This window comes from Nannizzia gypsea, genomic scaffold (assembly GCF_000150975.2).
Source record: "Nannizzia gypsea CBS 118893 supercont1.2 genomic scaffold, whole genome shotgun sequence".
NCBI lineage: Eukaryota > Fungi > Ascomycota > Eurotiomycetes > Onygenales > Arthrodermataceae > Nannizzia > Nannizzia gypsea.
Window position 1 is genome coordinate 3,489,057 of NW_003345200.1, and position 20,046 is coordinate 3,509,102.

Sequence of the window (20,046 nt, forward strand, 5' to 3'; positions counted from 1 at the left end):
CAACCCAGCATTGGGGCCCTGCATATTACGTCGCCCATCCTCTGCCTCTACACACCACAACTAGCCACCTGCCTTGCCATCAGCGGCTGCTCCGATAGCCTCTGCAGCCCTTGACTTTCGCATATCCATGGATCGCAGGCGGAAACCAGAAACTTGCCTTCACAAAGTCTCTCGCTCAGGGGTAAGAGTCGCGGCAAATATAGATATCACGTGATATTCTTACATAAGAAAGGATATCGAAAGGTTGAAGCGTATCTTTTGACACAAGACGATGTACGGATTATGAGCGAGCGAGAAAAAGGAAAGAAAAGTGAGAGCTGAATGAATAATGGGTGCAGAGAGGCAGCGGGCTCTTCGGCCAGTTGTGCATCAGAAACACCAACAGCAGAGAAAGAGGAGAGGGCAGAGTAAAAGTTTCTGAACTCACATTTCTCCAACTGTATCCTTGCCTGTGGACGATGGGTAGTTATAATATGGACGCTTGAGGCATGGAGTACTGGGACCAGGGGGTATCCCGGTGCTTCGTATGCTGACTTATAATTATATACATTAGTTACCCTGGCTGCTCGCCAATCACAGTGTGATAACTGCCGGGCGTCTCGTCTCAAGCCGAGTGAGGAAAGCACCCAAACACCCTCCTGTCCTGACCAGGAATATCAAGCTAACTCTTGACTTAGTTACCCAGCTGTCGAGATAAATGGCTGACAGGGCTGTCTCACACGCACTGCTATCACCACCTTGTGGGTTTCGTAGCGGAAAAAGTAGGTCTCGGATCTAAGTCCGCCATCTTGGGGGCTTCAAACAATAGCTTGAATTACGTCACACACGAGGGTACTGGGTACTCTCAAGATACTTATGTCAAGTGTCAGTATGGATGGAGTTTGTTTTGAGCTTGGAGCCAGCTTGGGAGTGGGAATCCAGCTCGTCCGGCCGAAACCTCCCAGGACAATGATATAGTTATCACCGGCAAAAAGTATATGTCTCTACCTAACTTGTTAAACATCTCCCAAATCCCTGGATCAACAAGCCAAGGTGGCGCAGATTTCATTGCTAACTTATTAGCCAAAAAAGAAAGGGCAGGAAGGTATCAAAGACTGCTCGGATCGAGCGCCACAGGCACAACCAGGGCTAATTTATCTCGGACAGCGATCTCTCAACTTTTGATATTTCTGTGTCAGGCTCAACCGCCTGTTCTTTTGCCACGGATCCTAGACGCATCGATAATTGGGCATGGATGTACCAGAGTGGGCGCCTTTTTGTCGATAACTATTTAGTTCACTATAACGAGAATTACGGGCTTGACCAAGAAGATGTTATTCATCTCAGCTCCGGATCTGCAAACTGCATATCAAGTATACCTGGCCGGATGAAATACCGAGAACTCCCGTCCCGTCCTATTTTCGATCTGTACTTATATGCAACACAGCAATGTTCGAGGATGGCCAGAACATGGCGAATCACCAGAAGGGAGCTGGGGGCAATTTACAATCTCCCCTTCCTCCCAAAAAAGGAACACAGCGCAGCAGGCATCAGCCCCGAACCAGGCGTAAGATTCTTCTCCAACTGCTGCTGACTGCCTCAAGCATCTTACTCACATCCATACGAAGAAACCCCAACTGAGTTTCTTTTCTTTTCCCTCTGTGGACTCGCATTCCTAAGTATGTCGTAATCCCGCCCGAACCGCTGTTCGCCGTGCACATAATTTCTCATCGTTTTGATAACATATACCCTGCCTAGTAGTATGGATAATATAAGACAAACCCCGGGAGGGAGGGGGCGGAACGAAGGCGAAAATGGCAAACCCAACAAGACATCCTTTCTCTTGTGGAAGAGTCCAGAAATAGGGAGTTTCCATATTGGCTGGTTACGTCGACCAGGCTGAGTGTGGTTTGATCAAAAGTTCCTTGGATATTACTGCACACAGGCTGACGTTTCTCTCCCGTGACGACTGTCTGGGGCCGCATATCCAGATTTCAACGACAGATCAGGCTGGCCTGAACTGTCCCAAGGATGGCTTTATTTGGCCATGCTGATAGCCAAGGTGAAAGCACTTGCTAGGCAGTGCACCTGCAATAACCGTTTTATACCCTATCCTTTGATCGTTTTAATGGCGCATGAGGGATAAAAACAAACACAGCGAGGGAAGCCAGTCAACGGAGTCTCTCAAAGGGGGAAAGGGAAGACATTGCTTGTAATGCATGTTATTGCATTTACAGCGCGACGGAACCATGGATTATAACTCCATATGTCTCGAATAACTATCACTGACCGCCCGCGACTTCTAATCTAATCCCTTGTGCATTTTTCATGATGCCACATTTTGAATAGCGACCAGCCGGGTCAACCCCGTCAACCCGCGACTGATCACTAACTAATCACATGGTGATTTGGTCGCACTGGCTCTGCTCATATTGCGATATGAACCGTGATATCTAGAAATAGACGAGCTGGAGGCGACAAGGGAGGGAGATTTGAGAGGTTCAAACATCGGGTTCAAACATCCGTCTTGTCCAAGACAAACAAATTATGGCGGCCAACTGGTTAGGACAGAGTATTACTCTGTGCCGTGAATTCCCTTTTCTCGTCCATCCATGCATCCATACGGCTTGCTTCCTGCGATGTCGTGATTAATGATATGTGAACTCATATCTGGATAAACCAGGAGTTGTGCTCACAGATGCATGAAAAGATGAGTATTCCGCCGGAGGCTGGGAAAAGAAGCAAAAAAGGGGAAGGGAGCGGGGGGGAAGAGAAATGAAAGGGAGGGATAGCGATGTAAGACCGAACGGCGTCGTGGCACATGAGATGGAAGTTGGGGGTTGCTGGAGTGTCACGAACGGTCTAACAGGTGAAAAAATCAAGGCAGAGCCTGACGTGCGTTCCCTGGCGGAATCGCATTGCTTAAATGTTGGCTGGATGCTGGATCGAATGCTGTTCCTGCCTGGCTGGCATGGCTGCTGTCGTGTAAGCCAGCTATCCAACTCAGCTGATAGATGCCTCGCCTGGAGGCCGGTTAGATGTAGGACATTAGATAACGATGCTTTAAGAAGACTTTTAAGGTTGAGTCCGACAGAGATAGGGATCAGGCAGACAACAGGCTGAGCTATCCATCGCTGTCCTGTTGGATGGTAAACAGGTTACCACCTGTCCGTCCGTCTATCAATTGACTGATACGGCCTAGAAAAGTAACAACTTGCTGCCCTTCTCTGGAGACAACGTATACATACATACTCCCATAAGGCAACTAATCACCAGTCTGTCTGAAGAGACACGTACCCTATACTGTGACCTCATCGAACTCCGTATGAGCAAGGCGTCGTCTTCGTCGTCGTCAAGCTCTTTAGAGATAGGCTGAAAAGCGAGCATCCGCCGCAGAATGACATCAGAGCCGACTGGGGTCCCTGTAGGTAACGAAGTAGTTACTCCGTACATAGTCAACGTCTGCTCTGACGTATCTATCCAGCTCCCATCCAGCTTCCCCCGCAAGGATGGACGCTGTTTCTTCCATCTTCCATCTTCCCTTTCCTTCTCCAGGCTGCGTCAATACTTCACGAGCCCTCTCAAGGCTTCGGACCGAGCCCGCTCAACCAGTCGACTGGGCAATGCAATGACTAGTTACCTGGCGCTGTTGTAGCTATCCAGGCCAACAGCTGGTCAACACAGGCTGCTCCTGGCCCTCGAGCAGTAAAGAGCACCTCATGGCGACGTGCGATGAGCCGTATCGTCCCGTCCGCACGCTCAATGGCGCCTTTCGTCTCTCGATAACTGCTCTATCACTTGCTGGCTTTGTAGTCAACTGCTTAACTGCCTAACTAGTTAGCTGAGATCCTTCCAGCAGCTGAACAGGTTAACTTGCCGAGGCTCCCGCGCAACCAGCTCTGCCCGTCGCCTTCGTCTCTCTCTCTCTCTCTGTCTTTATCTCTGCCGTCTTTATCAAATAAAGAAGAAGAAGAAGAAGAAGAAGAAGAAGAAGAAGAAGAAGAAGAAGAGCTCGTTATCTCTCCGGTGGCTGAGCTGACTAAAAGCAGCCCGTCTCTTGTCTCTTGTCGCTTTCTTGTCTCTCTCCACCGAAACCGGCTAAAAAGCAACAACAAGAGGAAAAACGTGATTGAGACAAGACAAAAAAAATCACCTAAAAAAAAGGTCGCTTTTGAGATTTTATCCATTGACTCATCTTTGCGACTCTGTCTTGCGGCTCGATGCTTGCTCTGCTCTGCTCTGGCATCTCGCAGTAACCGCATTGCTGCTGCTCTCTCTGTTGACGCAGCCGGCAGCTCCATCAATAACTACTGGGTAGTCAATCAACTAGCTAGCTATGACTGCGAGAGCTCCAGCGCCGCTGCTCCGGGCAGGCCGGCATTTCCCTTCATCCCCAGCTTTGCGCCGCTCACTCTGCACTCTCACGCCGGCGACGAGACTGCAATTGCTCCGTGGAGCGTCGCTGCTGAACGGTCCTGCACGGTCGAGCAAGCTGGTTGTCGGCAACAGCTTTCGGCGAAGCTATGCGGACGCCGTGTCTCCGGCTACACCAGCAGCAGCAGCAGGACCACCTCCTCCGCCGCCGCCTCCTCCCCCAGCACCCAAGCGGAAGAGGTTTAGATTCTTCAGATGGACATACCGGTTGATACTGCTGTCTGTTCTGGGGACCACTGGATGGACGGCATACAATGTATACCAGCACCGAAATCCAGCCGAGCAGGTTCCACCGGATCCAAGCAAGAAAACCCTCGTCGTTCTAGGTACGTTAGAAGGCACCTTTGTCGCCCGTCACAGGATTAGCAGTAGTATCTGACTCAATTGCTCTGGATAGGAACCGGATGGGGATCTGTATCTCTTCTGAAGAAGCTGGACACCGAAAACTACAACGTCGTCGTCATCTCGCCGCGGAATTTCTTCTTGTTCACACCCCTTTTACCGTCATGTACCACCGGATTGATAGAGCACCGTTCGATCATGGAGCCCATCAGGAACATTCTCCGCCATAAGAAAGCCACTGTTCAATACTATGAAGCTAAGGCGACCAAGATTGACTACGAGAACCGAGTCGTACATATCAGCGACGAGTCCGAGATCAAGGGTGATACCTCTAGTACACAGGTTCCATTCGACCTTCTGGTTGTCGGAGTTGGAGCTCAGAATGCTACTTTTGGTACGTTATACTATTATACGGGCCATTATTACTATTGTCATTGTTGCTATTGAAGGAGCTATCTAGCTAACAGTTGTTAAAGGTATTCCCGGTGTCCAGGAACACTCCTGCTTCTTGAAGGAAGTTGGTGATGCTCAAAAGATTAGAACCCGCATTATGGACTGTGTTGAGACCGCCATATTCAAAGATCAAACTCAGGATGAAATCAAGCGACTTCTTCACATGGTCGTCGTTGGCGGTGGCCCAACCGGAGTCGAGTTTGCCGGCGAACTGCAAGATTTCTTCAACGAGGACCTAAGGAAATGGGTTCCAGATATCAAGGACAACTTCCAGGTCACTCTTGTTGAAGCTCTTCCCAATGTCAGTGACTCTCACCCGCTTGACGCCATTGAAACCAATACTAATTAAATACTTTTTTTTTTAGGTCCTTCCCACGTTTTCCAAACAGCTGATTGATTACACAGAGTCCACCTTCAAGGAAGAGGCCATCAAAATCCGAACTGGGACCATGGTCAAGAACGTCACCGACAAGTACATTGAAGCTCAGGTCACTAAACCAGATGGCTCCAAGGAGATTGAAAAAATTCCCTACGGTCTGCTTGTCTGGGCCACCGGTAACGCTGTACGGGATGTAGTTCGCGACCTCATGGGCCAAATACCAGCTCAGAAGAAGTCTCGCCGTGGTCTCGCTGTCAACGAATACCTCGTTGTGAACGGCACCGAAAATATCTGGGCTGTCGGGGACTGCGCAATCACCAACTATGCTCCAACTGCCCAAGTAGCCAGCCAGGAGGGTGCCTTCTTGGCTAGACTATTCAACACCATGGCCAAGACAGATCAGATAGAACAGGAGCTCAGCCATCTGTCTGTTGCTCAATCCGAGGCCAAGGACGACGCAGACCGCAACAAGATACTAGACGAGATCAGAGCCCTCCAGCAGCAAATGAGACGAATCAAGCAGGTTGGGCCTTTCCAGTATTCTCACCAAGGAAGTCTCGCCTACATCGGCAAAGAACGTGCGGTAGCAGACATCAGCTGGTTGAGCGGAAACATTGCCAGTGGAGGTACCCTGACCTATCTCTTCTGGCGAAGTGCCTATCTAAGCATGTGCTTTAGCAGTAAGTTATATACATCCACGCCCTTTGCTCTATTTTTTTCTATATATTTATTACATTGCCAAGAGAAGCTCAACTAACTCGGCTAATCCATACAGCACGCAACCGCGTCCTTGTCGTCGTCGACTGGCTCAAGGCGAAACTCTTCGGCCGTGATGTCTCCAGAGAATAAATGCCGTCCTCCATGCCTCTACCGTTCATAGATCTACTTTGTTCATCCCCATGACCCAAACTTGAAACTCCATCCCTTACCCACCTCGAGCGTGTTATCCGTGAATCCACAAAAGTCTAGCCGAAGACAAGAGCGTTTTGCTAATAATAGCTGTAAGGGCTAGCTTCTTTTTAGCTTGTATGATATCATCCCTCTTGTCCCACCATATTTATACAAAAACTATGTTTTCTTATCTTTCTGTTTCCTTATCGTTTCGGTGGGTGTTTGGTACTATAATGCGCGTGCGGGTGGCAGTGTGGGTGGAAGCATATATCCGAAATATCTACATCATGACGTTTTTTAATTGAACTTATTCTCATAGACGAGACACGGTATTTCGAACTAATTATTTTCTGCAAGAAACGTCCTTGAAACGGAAAAGGAGTATATTGTTTTAAGAGATTTAATAAGTAGAACAAAAGAAAAAGTTGCATGCAGAACGTTGATGATGCCTTTTGCAAGCGCCGTAGAACCCTCCCTGAGATGCCATCAGAATACTCCCATGTCCCAAAATAGAGTCATTTCGCCATTTCCACAAAAGAAACAAAATATGTACATGATCTACACAGCTATGCAAGATCCAAGCGGGTATGTAAATATAGACAACGAATGGGGAATATAAAACCGTAAACAAAATCAAATGGTATATAGAAGAAGAAGAAGAAGTATAAGTAGGGTTAGCCGGATTTCTTTTATCCTAGGCCAAAGGGCTGCTTTGTCGAAAATGTCCGAAGCAGCATTGACGTAGTAAGAGGATAGCTAGACAAATCTAAATAGATCTTGTCTACTTGTTGTAAGGGTGCGAGCGTGGCCGACCTGCCGTGGTCGTCGGACCTGTCTCGATGTCCCGGACGCTGTCACCGTAGGACTCCCGGTTGTTGAAGAATGTCATGGAGTTGTATGATGGTTCGATAGGGGTAAGCTGCGTTGTTACCGACCATGGATACTTTGATACCATCGGTCCTGTTTGTGTGGTGGGTATGCTGCGGGAATTCCGGTCAAAGGTAGAAGTTGATATTGGTCTATCCCCCATAGACTGTCGATCTAGATGGAAAATGGACGATGACTGAGTACTCTGCACTCTCGGGAAGATTTTTGGCGGCTTATCGATTTCCGTTATGGTTTCACGGAGCAAAGGGTTGCCGCCGCTGTCCTCTCGGTGGTGTGTAGATAGTCCTTCCAGTTCATTCTCTGTGCTCGCAGAGGGGTTCGCCCTGACATGGAGCTTCGGAGGTCGACTTCCTGCCATGGAGTTATGCCAGAATTTCCGTATGCTTGACGATGACAGCATTCCCTGTGAGTGTGTGTATGGTTTGATGTATGGTTTTGGCGCAGACGGCTTTGCGAATGTTGATTCCGGGTTCCAGTCCAAGCCGGCTTTTGGGTTTGCAACTGCTTTTGATCCTTTTCCTGCCTGGCTTACTTCCGATTTTCCTGTTCTGGTTGAAGCTTGACGCCGTGTAAATGTTGAACGGTATCGGGATTTCTTGCTTCGCCATCTAACAAACCAAAATAGTGATACACCAACAACAATAACAGCTGCGTAAAGTTATTAGCTGCCTGTAACTGTTTGTTGATAATCCATGAATTCAGACCTACCTATTACTGTTGTGATTAAGATTGTAATGCGAGGTGGCGTCTGGCCGTCAGAAGAGCCATTGGCTTGACCATTTTCGAAGGCAGCAATAGAGTCACCCGAGCCCTCATCAGCTCGTTCAAGGACCATATTCTCCAATCTAATGTACGGCATGGCTTCCGGAATGCGGTTTGACGCCGAAGCTATATGCCCAATATGCATATTAATTTATCGTGCCCTCTGTCGCTATAGTGTCGAAAAACCAAGTGAGACAAGAATCTCAATTGACGGAGCCCAGCTTCGACTTGAGCCTCGATGGGGCCGTTGGGTCTATTCCGACTCTTTTATCTCCGACAAGACACCTTTGCTTCTGTACGAAGTATTCTTGGGCTGTGGTATTTGACGCTTCCGTCATTCAGTCTCCGTCTCTTGAACTTGGAACCCAACACAAGGGAAGGAATATTCAAGTACACCGCAAGAGAATATCTTTTTTATGCCGCGCGTCGACCTTACTCCTCTGGTTCCCAAGGCATGTAAATATAATTTCAGTCGAAAGGGGGGGCGTATTTTCTCTGGCGCAGTCTGAAACAATGGCCCGGTTGTCCAAGCTTCCTTACACTTGCTGCCAGAAACGGAGGAATGAAAACAACAGGCCACACGAATAAAACGGAGGAAGATAAAGAGGGGGTATCAGAAGTTGATAATAACAGAAGCAAGATATAGGTGTTCACTCCGCTTGCCAGATAAAGTCAGGGGAGAGAAGGGTCTCAGGACATAACTGGAAACATAATAACTGTTATATAGACGAACTACTCCGTAATGGAGCGAACAAGCGAAGAGAACTCGGTAATCGTCCCGAAGAGTGAGAGTTAGGGATGCATATAATGCTTGCGAGAGATCGGTGGGGTGACAGGCGTGCTTTGGAAGATCTCAGCAGGCGTGGAATGCCGTTTATGGAGTATACATGATCGAGATGATGTATAGTAGCCGACGCGAATACCTGAGTAAATATACTTGGTACAGGGGGGTATAGGTAAAATATATGTGTGTAAACACCCATATATAGGCTCATGACAAGCATCTCGCTGGCATGCATCTCAACTTCCGGGAAGGCCAACCTTAAAACCACAGCTGGGACACCATACACACCACAGGAAGGAGAGAATCCTTTGAGAACCCATGCCCCAGAGCCACAGGGGGCGGGAAGGGGAGAGCGGGAGAGGGAAAGGCAGCAAATAGGATGCGAGAGAAAGAAAGGAGAAGATAGCGATGACATCGTGAAAGATGGTTGATAGTCGAAAAGCGCACCACACAAGGTAAATGGAAATGAGAAAAAAGAAAAAAGGGGGTATTTTCTCGAAACAGATTTTCGGATCCCCTTGTATCATCGTGGTGGATTGCCGCCTGTAGCCATGACTCTGATCGATTCTTTTCCAGCATCCTATTGGAAGGGGCATTAAAAATAAGGGTCGAACAGGATACCAGGCAATCTATTCTTGTCGACGGCTGTAAGAGAAAATGAGGGCCTGCCAGGGCGATCAAAGAAGCGGTAAATATCGAAGGCCAACCAGATAGGTATCCATATACGGATAATATTTATAGCCGGGTTCGAGTAAGTATGCCTTCTGTAATGGACGGGCATCTCCAGGAGGATCAAGCGCAGCATTCGGACATGCGCATCAGTGAACCGTCCCAGGCGTCCGGAGATACTTGCATTAGCTAGCTAGTATGACGCCAGAGGAGAGACCCTACGATCTCAAATCCTGCGTATCATCGCTCGCACCCTTCCGAGGCCTTGGGGGCCTTGCTCGTGGCAAACCGTCCTTCATCACGGGCAATTCTCGCGGCATCCACGCCCGTTTTCCGGTGCTAGGGACGAGCCGGTGATGTTTCCCAAAATTTGGAAGCGCCCGAGGGATTGTCTGCCTTCGATCAAGGGTAGGACCAAGACGAAGTGCTGGACTATCTGGGGTTTCCCTGCCGAGATAATGTCCGGAATAGATTGATTTCGCCCCTGGAACGGCGATGCATTTGCACCCGAGGCGATGTTTCATGTTTGTCAGGGGTTTGTGGCTTTCACGGCCAAACTGATAGCTAGCTAGTTAGCTAGTTAGTTAGTTGGGCGACCATACGACAGTAATCTCTCACATGGGATGCATAAGCGGTTGATGGATTTGATAACGTGTTCAGGTCTTATTTGGGGCGATGTTCAGGTGTTACGCATACCAGATACTTATATACAAGGGGGTAAAAGATGCGGAGCATTTGGTCATAGGGGGCAATTCTGCCCGTTGCTTGAATTCTTCGCTGATCTACTGCACGCACTCCTGTCGAGAACTGGCTGCAATCCACCATCCATCTCGGCCTAGCTCGCTCTCTTGAACGCTCACCCAAGGAAAAACAAGGAAACGAAAGTCATTGGCAATTTGTTCTGCAAGGAATCTTACGATATTAAAAAGATAAACAAAAGAAAACGGGGGAAATGGCTACTCAACACTCCTCTGTCTCTCCTCGAATCTCCCAACCTCGCTCGTTCAAAATTAAATCTCTTCAGCTCTGGGACTTCGGCTCTCGTGTCATACAATACAACTAGGCAGCGGCCAGGTTAGCAGTTCACTAATTAACCGACGGGGAATCGAGTGACCAAGACAAACGATGCTATGTTTGCTTACCTTACAGGTCTCCCCGTTGTCATCACAAACCATGTCCCTGATCAGCCTGAAGCCGAACCTTTCGTAAATCTGGATATTCGGGACCTGTTTTGAACTCTCCAGGTAGCATCTCATCCCTTCTTCGTCTGCCTGCTGCGTCACGACCGTGACAAGCTGTCTTCCGATACCCTTACCATGGAATTCTGGCCGAACGGCAAGCTCGTTGCAGAAGTAGTACCCTCTCTCGTCCGTCCAGAGTTCATCCTGGACCTTTGCCTGCGCCGTTTTCCAGATCTTATACCGGTGTACCAGCAGACCGCCACGGCCCATGAAGCGGATGTTGGTCAGGAGTTGACGGAAGCTCAGGAGCCATGTTTGAAAGTACGTAAACCAGCTGTCCGGCTTCGATCGCGGCTGGGGTAATAGCCACATGGCAACGCCGACGACGCGAGCAGGGCCCGAGGAGGATGATTTGTCTCGTAAAAGGCTCGTCTGTTCATGGGGCTCTTGCCGGCCCTTTTGTTCAGGTATTTCACAGTCCGAGGGGACTTCTCTCGCTACGTAGAAAAGGGCATTCTTGATTCCCCATAGAAATCGGTTTGTTAGAGAGACATCATTTCTGGCTTTTGAAAACTGTCGTAGATATGTGTCGAAGAGCCACTCGGGAGCTCTCGCGGATGAAGAGGAGAGAGAGCGGCCAAAAACCTCGCTCTCTCGTCGACTCTCCTCTCCGGTCCGCGAAACAATGCACTATGGTCAGCCTGGTGGTTTCGTCTTGGGATCTTCTTTCTCTTGCATATTCATTATTGAATATCGGGCTATTTTTCTAAGTATCTGGAGTAGATAATGAGGAGAGGATCTGGCCTGGCGGTTATACGCATGTATAGCGACTTGGATATTTCCACAGCCGCAACCAGATCTTTTGCAAGTGCGCAGACAGGTACGTACCTTTGATCCATCGAACATCCAGGTAAAGTATGGGTCATCAGCAAAGCCCGTCTGGATACATTCGATTGCGCCAGGGATATCCTCTTTGGTCATACGGCTGATTTCCACTAACATTTTGACTATATCGGCTGGCTATGACGCTGTTGATTATCCCGATTTGAAATATTTAGTTTAACAAGCTGATCGAAGGTGCTGTTCCGTCTTGTATCTCTGGTTCACTTGACCAAGTCGGGCGATATATGTGGAAGACGTGTATGTGATGCGTACGGAGGCCGTTCTTGGATGCTGGAGAGGGAAGCAAGGTCAAGGTCGTGATAGGGGGTAGGGCTGTGGTGATAGAGACGATTAAACCGACGCTTAACACGGCTCTCGATATAAATACGAAAGAGGGCTAGGCAAGTCGCTGCGAAGCTTGCAAAAGCAAACATCGCCCATGCATGCCAGCTGCCTTGGTCTTCTTTATAACAAGAGCAACCTAGCCGTGTCTATCTGCTTGTTTGTCATGTGGAAGGCTAGTGCCTCTTACCGCTATCATTGGCGACTGGCGCCTCTTCGCCTTGTGTAGTTTGTCAACCGATAGCGATACGATTATATCAAACCAGACTGCATGTTCCCCGCGCACATGAGCTGCTGATATTGAACGCCAAGGTCTGCTCGGTGATACACAGGTGATTAGTTGGTCAACTTTGTTAGTGACCTTAGCTAACTGCTTGCCTAGTGATCGATGGCTTGAGACGCCTTGGCAGTTGATAGTATCTTCTTGCATAACTACATACATACAACAAATAATACTTCGTAAATGATAAATTTGAGGCACTGACTGCTCATATCCAGTACTCACAGTTCGTTGACCGCCTTGTATTAGCTCTGCTTCTGTGAGATCAGTCCGCCCTAGAACTGATATTATGTACCCCCTGAGCAGAATAAATGATACGTTTGCTCTTGACTTCGCTGCAAAGATAACCATCAAGGTTTATTATTGGTTGTTAACTATTATACCTTGACAATCAGGTCCGCCCTTATCTCTCCCTCCGCCTCACTGCTGCTTCCGTTAGACCTTTGCTGCCGCAAACAGTAGCCGGGAAAAGACTGTTAATGTTGAGCTTAAGCACGGCGGTAATGAGGGGGGAACCACTGTGGACGGAGTACTCCATAGAAAGAAACATATCATCTATAATATGGGCTCAGTTGAATGATGGACCTATATATATAACTAGGTATATAAGATACTACGTTGCTCGTATCACCTTGTCACCTGGGGCAATACTTACTACTCAGGACGCATTCGCCTAAAAGAGCCTGGTTAAATATGTGGGAGCAGGGCAGTATTAACTATAGAAACAAATGATGATATTCCTGGTATGATTCGTGAACAGCTACTGTAAAGGGATTCAAGAGAAAAGACAGTGTAAAAAAGCCAGGTAGGGTAAACAATGGCGGTTTATATAACTAGATGTATACTAAAATCTACCTCGTTTTATATCGTTAAACCGCCAGGTCCAACCATCGGATAACTATACGCAGAAATATGAGAGACTCCATCCCATAGCCTAATTTATGCAAGGTAGATAAAAAGGCCTTTCGGCAATAACCGCTGAATTTTGTCAGATCTCGAACCAATATAGATACATATGTTCGGGTTCGGGTTCGGGTTTTGGTATATGAGTCGATTTGTTTTCTTTAGAGCTATATTCTGGAATGTAGCAAGTGGGAGTTTATCCCAAATGGTGGAAGGACTGTAAAAATCGAGGCTAACAGAGAAATATGGGTTTTGAATCTAGTGCTGATGGGCTAGCTATATCAGATCAACCGGGAAAGTCCTCATCTTTAATAGAAATGCTTCCTAATACCAAAGTATCTAGTTCCATTTTGGGAAGGATATGAATTGGCGCCTAGGGGCAGTGCTGGCGGCGTAGTACATATCTCCAAACATCCAGAGTCACTGAGTATTTGGGGCCATTATCTATGAGCAGGACTTATAGGCGCTTATTTTTTGAAAGAATGCAGAACTGGTTGGCTGAGAGAGTAGTAGTCTATTTATAGTTATATGTGTGGGTGCGACGCGGCAAGGTAAACTTACTCTAAGCGCGCAAGGGGGTTTTGGCTGTAACTCTATACGCTGTAAATGAGTTGGTTTTCTGTACGTACATATAAAAAACTATACGCCGGGATAGTCAAGAATGTGCCTTGCTTACGTAGTTAGTTAGGCCACAATTAGTCCGGTTAGGTTGGCTAAAGCTTTTCTTCATCGTCCGCTTCGTCTTTCTTTCCTCTTCTTCTCTCTCTCACGTAACAACCAGCTTGTTTGCTACTGTTATTCAAGAATTTGTTTGGAATCAAATAAAAAAATTTTCTGACTGCAAATATACTGGATTCCGTTTGCGATACCCTTTCCCCCGGTGAGAACGATGATGATGAGCGTTCTGCTGTGTTTAATACGGTACTTGCCACCGTAAAATTGCAGCATCTGCCACAACTTGCAATCGGTATACGCAAGGAGAGGGATGATGCACTCACCTCTACCTACGACTGTCGCATTCTCCCTCAATCACTCTTCGGGTCTCATCACATACTCTTTCAGCTCGAGTTTAACGATGGAGTTAGCTGGCTTCTCAAAGTCCCAGCCAATGGCTACCCCAATTCGTTCGATGAAATGTCTGCCCTTTCACTAAGGTCGGAAGCGTTAACAATGCGTTTACTCAAGCGAGAGACGACAGTTCCCGTTCCAGAAGTTTATCACTTCGAGGACTCCTGTGATAATAAACTTTCCTGTCCATTTATCCTTATGGAATATGTCGCTGGGCTCCCTTTATACGAAGTTTGGTTCAACCAAAGTCTTACCCCGGATGATCTCGAGCGACACCGGCTCCAAACCCTTCGCGATATTGCACAAGCCATGACACAACTAAACAAATATGTATTCTCTCAAGGTGGTGCGATCCATTTTGACCAGGATGGCGAGCCGTCACATGTCAGGTCGTTTAGAAAGTTACATATAGGAGCAATGCTTGACGCTCTTCGCACAAATGACGAATACGATGGTGCTAATATCTTCGTAACCGCCGGTCCTTTTACTTGCTCAAAATCATATTTCACATATATGCTTGAGAAACGAAAACCCGCCGCGGACGAAGACGAATATAGCCTAGGGCTCTACAAATTGCTACAGTTGTTCATTGACTTGGCCCTTGCCGATACCGATGCTCAACAACAAGAAAAAGGATTTGTCCTGTCTCATCCTGATTTTGATATACAAAATATCATAGTCTCTGAGGATGGAAGGCTACGTGGGTTGATTGACTGGGATGGCGTGGTTACCGTGCCTAGATGCGTGGGGAATGAACGATACCCAAGCTGGTTAACCCGGGACTGGGACCCGATGAAGTACGCATACGATGAAAACGCAACACCGGGGCCAGATAGCCCTAATAATTATGAAAACTCGCCTACCGAACTCAACCACTACCGAGAAATATATCAAGGGATCATGAAGAATGTTTTGCAAGATAAACCGGCCAAGCAAATAACGTCTAGATCACTGTTATTGGAAAATTTAGCTATTGCTGCTGACAACCCTGTTTCCTTTCACTCTATCGTTGAGAGAGTTTTTGAGGAAGCTAAGGCGAAGACAGCTAAAGACGACGATGATGACGATACCTTCTATACCTATGAAGTGGCTACTGCATATGCTACGGGGAAACTAAGTGAATCTCATCGGGAGCGGGTCCTTCGAGGATTTCAAGCTCTCTTATCATGATATTGATTTCTCTCGTTCAACGTATTTACTGGAGCTCCTAGGCCTTAAGCAATAAAATGAAAATGAAAATCAAAAAGCCAACAGTAGCACCTGGCATAAAATATAGAAGAATGCACCTGCACCGCTCATAACAGTCATTAATATATGGGATATACACATAAAGAGATGCAAGGAAAATTTATGCATTCCGCACTGGCAACGGTGGAACATTAGCCAAGCATTCCCTAGGAATGTCCATACTGCGATGGACTCTTCCACCAGGAGTCAGTGGTATATCAACCCGCCCGCTACCTCGCACATTATCATCGTATTGTCCCTCTCGCGCATGCGCAAGAGTGAAATAGTCAACAATCTCATTGTTTCCTGTCCCACTAGAACAGATAGTTGAATAATCTGGTGGTGGGCTAAGGATAGGAGGAGGCGGAGGCGGAAGAGACTCAAAAGGGGGAGGGTTAAACGATGGAGCTCGCAAAAAATGGACAGGCCGGGTTGGTGGATCATGGTAGTGGTTATGTTCATCATTGTGCTCATCACTTTGAGAATGACAGCTTGACACTGTAGAGCGGGTAGGAGATGCCACGGCTTGGTCTATAAAGGAGGGCGGTAAGGATAGCGTTGGGTTTAGGTTTATGTCGTGTGACAATGCCACAGCATCCGGGCAACCACATTCATATTCGTCGGTATAGTAGGACGATGGTGAGTTGTAGGAAGGCACATAGATATTTGATGCATTTGCCTTGCAGGACGTGATACAGAGCGGAGAGTCAATAGAGATGTCGAACTGGCGTTTTCTCTGAGGTGACCCATTATCCCATTTTGACAGACGGAATACAATCTGTGATTTACGTCGATGATTAGCAGTTGCTTATGGGGATGTAATAGATGTGTCAACTTACCTTGACAGAATGAGATATTTCAATGCTCGAATATTGCACATCACAGTGAAGCTTCATTGACGGGTCCGTCATTTTTTTCATAGCGGGACAGCTCGGCAGCTGTACTTCGCACTCTATCTCCGTTGTTCCAGGGCTGAAGCCATCGGATGGGATATCTCCTAAGAAATTATGCGCACCATTTGCTAGATCTTCGCCGTTGGATGCAATCTCCTCGCTTCCTCCAGAGAGACGCATCGTGCTACCCGAATATATACTTTTGCTGGGCATACCAGCTCTCTTCTCGAACAGTAACAGCATTTTATCACTAGCCACACGATGAACGCTTCTATCGTGAGTCCACAACTGAACTTTCTCCGTTATAAAAACACTGATACGGTGGCAGCCAACCTTGGCAAATGGCGTAAACTTAATAGCTACTGGTACCTTGGAACCCAGGGGAAATGACTTCCCTGTTATGACGACATCATAGTGTAGCTTTTTATCCCATGTTCGGCTGATTGCAATGGGTTCGATGTGCTCCAGGCAGTCGTCGCTTGGGGTGCGGATGAGGGGTATTTCCTTGATGCCAACGAGATTAGGACGAAAGGCGCCAGCGCGTTCAATCACAGCCTCGAGCTCATATTTTACGGATGCGTGATCCCACTTGACAGTTTCTGGGTACCGATGCTCCATTGGTATCTCAAAGTTGTACATGTATTCGCCAGGTGGGAACGTCTTGTGCCCTTTCTGGCCCACAAAATCTGATATCAAATGTGAATCACCCTTTCCAAAGCTATTTGACCGCGAGTGATGTAGCGAAAGTCTTTTGAGCTCCTTTGGTAGCGATGAGGATGATTCCAACAAACCAGATATGTCGACAACAAGGTTATTTTCGGACCCTTTCTCTTTCGAGCCAGTGAATTTGATATGATTTGCGCCATAACTCTTCCTACCGGTGCGAGAATGGGCATCGAAGAAAGCCCAATTGAGACTAAGGATGGTCTCCGTATCTCTTGTCTTTTTCCTGTTGCCGGGAATACCTAGATTCACCCTTTAGTTACAAACCCTTTATGTTTACGCTTGCTTTGGTACACATTCGTGCTACTAACCTTCGGGCCATAATGTCCTGGCTGTGCCTTTGAAGCCGAGGTTTATTCTCTTGATTTTGGTCGGCTTTGTGATTTTGAGATGTAACGAGCCAGCAAGGACGCGCTTCTTGTCCGAAGAGACCCTTTTATCGACCCTTTCGAGGTAGAGAACCGGCTCCGCAAGCCCGATTAAAACAACAATGCCATTTCCTGACGCCACTATGCGCTCATGAGGGAACGAAGGAAGGTTAGAGTTCGGCACCGGGACGGCGTTGCTTTCCGACGACTTCAAGGAGGACGAACGCGAGAAGGTCTCTCTTCGGGGGGTATCTGCGAGCTGTTTAGTATGCTCCTGGAAGGTGCGCTCGACCTCTGAGGAGCCCACGATGGCGTTGTTGGTGGTGCGAGTAGACAGGCTGTGATCCCCCAGTGACCTGCTACTGGTAGACGAGCACCGGCTAGGACTTGTATCCCTTGAGCCCTCTTTCATGATTAGGGAACGGCGAACGAATCGCTTTCCATAGTGTAGGTAGGACGCCAGTTTGACGGCTTGCTGTGTTTGTTGTGTTGGTTGCTGTTGTTATCGTTGTTTATAATGTTCGCCGCAGGGGTAGCTTATACATTGGTGTGATGGCGGAAGTCTCGGAGTTACCACGGTTTGTCAAGCCCAATTGATAGATATACACTGGGTTGCGCCGAACGAGAACAAACAAGCCGCACTTCTTCCCGTAGACCAACAAGTACGCCGAAAGCAAACTCCAAGAGCTATGTACAGCAATGAGAGAAAAGGATGCGACTCTATGCAGAAGAAGATGACGAGGGTAGCAAGGGTGGGGAGGCGTTGTTTGGGCTCTATATAAAGGAATTGTGTTAGCTGTACCGCCACCAAGCGCTGTCACAAGACACAAAGCTTGTCCTTGAATTCGGCCTTTCTACGGAGAATGTCAGAAAGACAGGGAGAGGTGACAAACCGGTGGAACCTAGACGGCGATGAACCGTTTATTCTCTAGACGCAACCGTGGAACAGGGAGCTGTTGGCCGTATCCTGCAGAGACGGTGGAATCTAGATCAAGTAGTAAACTAGTTGAAACAAAGACATGCAGCGTTCATACCGAAAAAGGCGATGAAAGCACCTTTCCTTTATATAGCTGTCTTTGCCTGTGAAATATTAACGATGGAGCAAAAATTAAACAATCGGCCTTGACAAGGATCCGAGCCAATTGATGTACCGCTAACAAGACTCAGGACAAGAGCCACACATGCGAAGGGGGCTCGAGCCAGCGTCATCGTGCAGCCGGGCAGCCGTCTTCCTGGGTCCCTAATTTTTTTTACCTTCTTCTGCCTGGTGGCTGTGGAGACACCAGCAAGGAAGCTCTGGTTGCCTGGAAAGTCCTTTCAATTTGGCCAGCGAAGCGAGACATGACTCCTCCGCCATTTTGCGGATAATGCAAGTGCGTAAAGGGCGTACAGAGTTCTGCTCGAGCTGCAAGGCCTCATGGTCTCATGTTAGCTGCCAGTCAGAAGGAAAGGGACAGGAAGAGACGGCATGGACTTGACTGGCTGGAGTTTGAATGCCGGCATTTTTTGATCATTTTGCATGACAGGGTCTGACTGAAGCGTTTCCGCGGTTTCATCGTCCATTTCTCCGGACCTGCACCGTCGCTCCCCAGATTACTCCGTACATCTGCCTGGCAGTTCGTTGCGGGATGCAGGATAGCGAGAAGCAGTGGGTTCGTCCTTTATATGAATTAAAAATCTACCAAAACCTCAAGTTGTTTCATTCTTGCGATTTCGAAAAGGTCCCGTGATATTCCCGATCAGGCAACATCCAGCCTCGTCCTTCAAAATCCATATGGGATCAGCTTATATTGTCAATTTGCTGAGCTGAATACAATAACAAAAGTGAAAGCAGACAACTTTTCTGTTTCTCAAGATGATTTACCCAGAATTACAAGGGCTGCAGGACATTCTCCTCCTTGATACTCGTCAATTTGCCCGTGTTCTGGTTCTCGACCTGTGAGTCAGGTAGAAAAAGTAAGCATTATCAGGCATCCATCACTTTTTGCAAATCATATATATCGTTTATATATATCTGCACAATTAAGGAGCAAGAGATGGTGGGAAAAAAAGACGAAAACGACGAAAGAAGCATCAGAGGAAGGGGTCAACGTTAAACATGCTGCATCCCTGTTCCTGGCCGGGTCTCTCGGGGTTGTCATGTCTGTCACAACCCTGACAAGGGAGCAAGGACAAGGACCAGAGGGGAACGGGAGGCTACGAATGAAAGACAGTCGAGGGCTGCAGAATGGATGGGCTTGCTTACGCACCTCATAGCGTGGCTCGTCATCGCTTGCCGTGACGTTTCGACCTGCCTGGCGGCCGTCGTGGGTGAGGACGTTGGTGATAGTACCAATGGTGTCGGAGGTGCGTGAGTCGCGGCCTGTGGATGGATGAGAATGGTGTGACGGAGCAGTTGTTAGCAGGATTCGGATTCGGATTCAGATTCGGGATTCGGGAATGAGTTGGTTGGATATGCAGGCTTGGGCATCATCTCAGCCTGCTTGGCCTTGCTTACCTCCGACTGGGCGGTAGACGATGTTCTGGCCAGTATAGAACCGGGGCATGTTGGCTGTTGGCTGTAGGATGTAGGATCTATATATATCTGCTAAGTATTAA

The 20,046-nt window shown here is 47.8% G+C and overlaps 6 protein-coding genes across 6 annotated transcripts; 2 read left to right on the forward strand and 4 right to left on the reverse strand.

Annotated features, from left to right (window-relative positions):
• Positions 1-4,315: 4,315 nt before the first annotated feature.
• MGYG_03332 (external NADH-ubiquinone oxidoreductase 1) lies at positions 4,316-6,436 on the forward strand (the record flags this gene model as incomplete). Its single annotated transcript, XM_003175764.1, has 5 exons — positions 4,316-4,739; positions 4,811-5,149; positions 5,232-5,509; positions 5,574-6,267; positions 6,363-6,436. The coding sequence occupies 5 exons, from the start codon at positions 4,316-4,318 to the stop codon at positions 6,434-6,436; spliced, it is 1,809 nt and encodes a 602-aa protein (XP_003175812.1).
• An 823-nt stretch (positions 6,437-7,259) lies between these two features.
• Positions 7,260-8,225, reverse strand: MGYG_03333 (hypothetical protein; the record flags this gene model as incomplete). The annotated part of the gene is made up of 2 exons (XM_003175765.1): positions 7,260-8,014; positions 8,075-8,225. The coding sequence occupies 2 exons, from the start codon at positions 8,223-8,225 to the stop codon at positions 7,260-7,262; spliced, it is 906 nt and encodes a 301-aa protein (XP_003175813.1).
• Positions 8,226-10,601: 2,376 nt separating this feature from the next.
• Positions 10,602-11,764, reverse strand: MGYG_03334 (acetyltransferase; the record flags this gene model as incomplete). The annotated part of the gene is made up of 3 exons (XM_003175766.1): positions 10,602-10,640; positions 10,724-11,335; positions 11,651-11,764. The coding sequence occupies 3 exons, from the start codon at positions 11,762-11,764 to the stop codon at positions 10,602-10,604; spliced, it is 765 nt and encodes a 254-aa protein (XP_003175814.1).
• Positions 11,765-13,830: 2,066 nt separating this feature from the next.
• MGYG_03335 (serine/threonine protein kinase) lies at positions 13,831-15,407 on the forward strand (the record flags this gene model as incomplete). The annotated part of the gene is made up of 2 exons (XM_003175767.1): positions 13,831-13,848; positions 14,055-15,407. 2 exons carry the CDS (start codon positions 13,831-13,833, stop codon positions 15,405-15,407), a joined length of 1,371 nt encoding a protein of 456 aa, XP_003175815.1.
• Positions 15,408-15,585: 178 nt separating this feature from the next.
• MGYG_03336 (arrestin domain-containing protein) lies at positions 15,586-17,860 on the reverse strand (the record flags this gene model as incomplete). Its single annotated transcript, XM_003175768.1, has 3 exons — positions 15,586-16,242; positions 16,304-17,322; positions 17,392-17,860. The coding sequence occupies 3 exons, from the start codon at positions 17,858-17,860 to the stop codon at positions 15,586-15,588; spliced, it is 2,145 nt and encodes a 714-aa protein (XP_003175816.1).
• A 1,458-nt stretch (positions 17,861-19,318) lies between these two features.
• Positions 19,319-19,994, reverse strand: MGYG_03337 (hypothetical protein; the record flags this gene model as incomplete). Its single annotated transcript, XM_003175769.1, has 3 exons — positions 19,319-19,384; positions 19,698-19,810; positions 19,946-19,994. The coding sequence occupies 3 exons, from the start codon at positions 19,992-19,994 to the stop codon at positions 19,319-19,321; spliced, it is 228 nt and encodes a 75-aa protein (XP_003175817.1).
• Between the last annotated feature and the right edge of the window lie 52 nt (positions 19,995-20,046).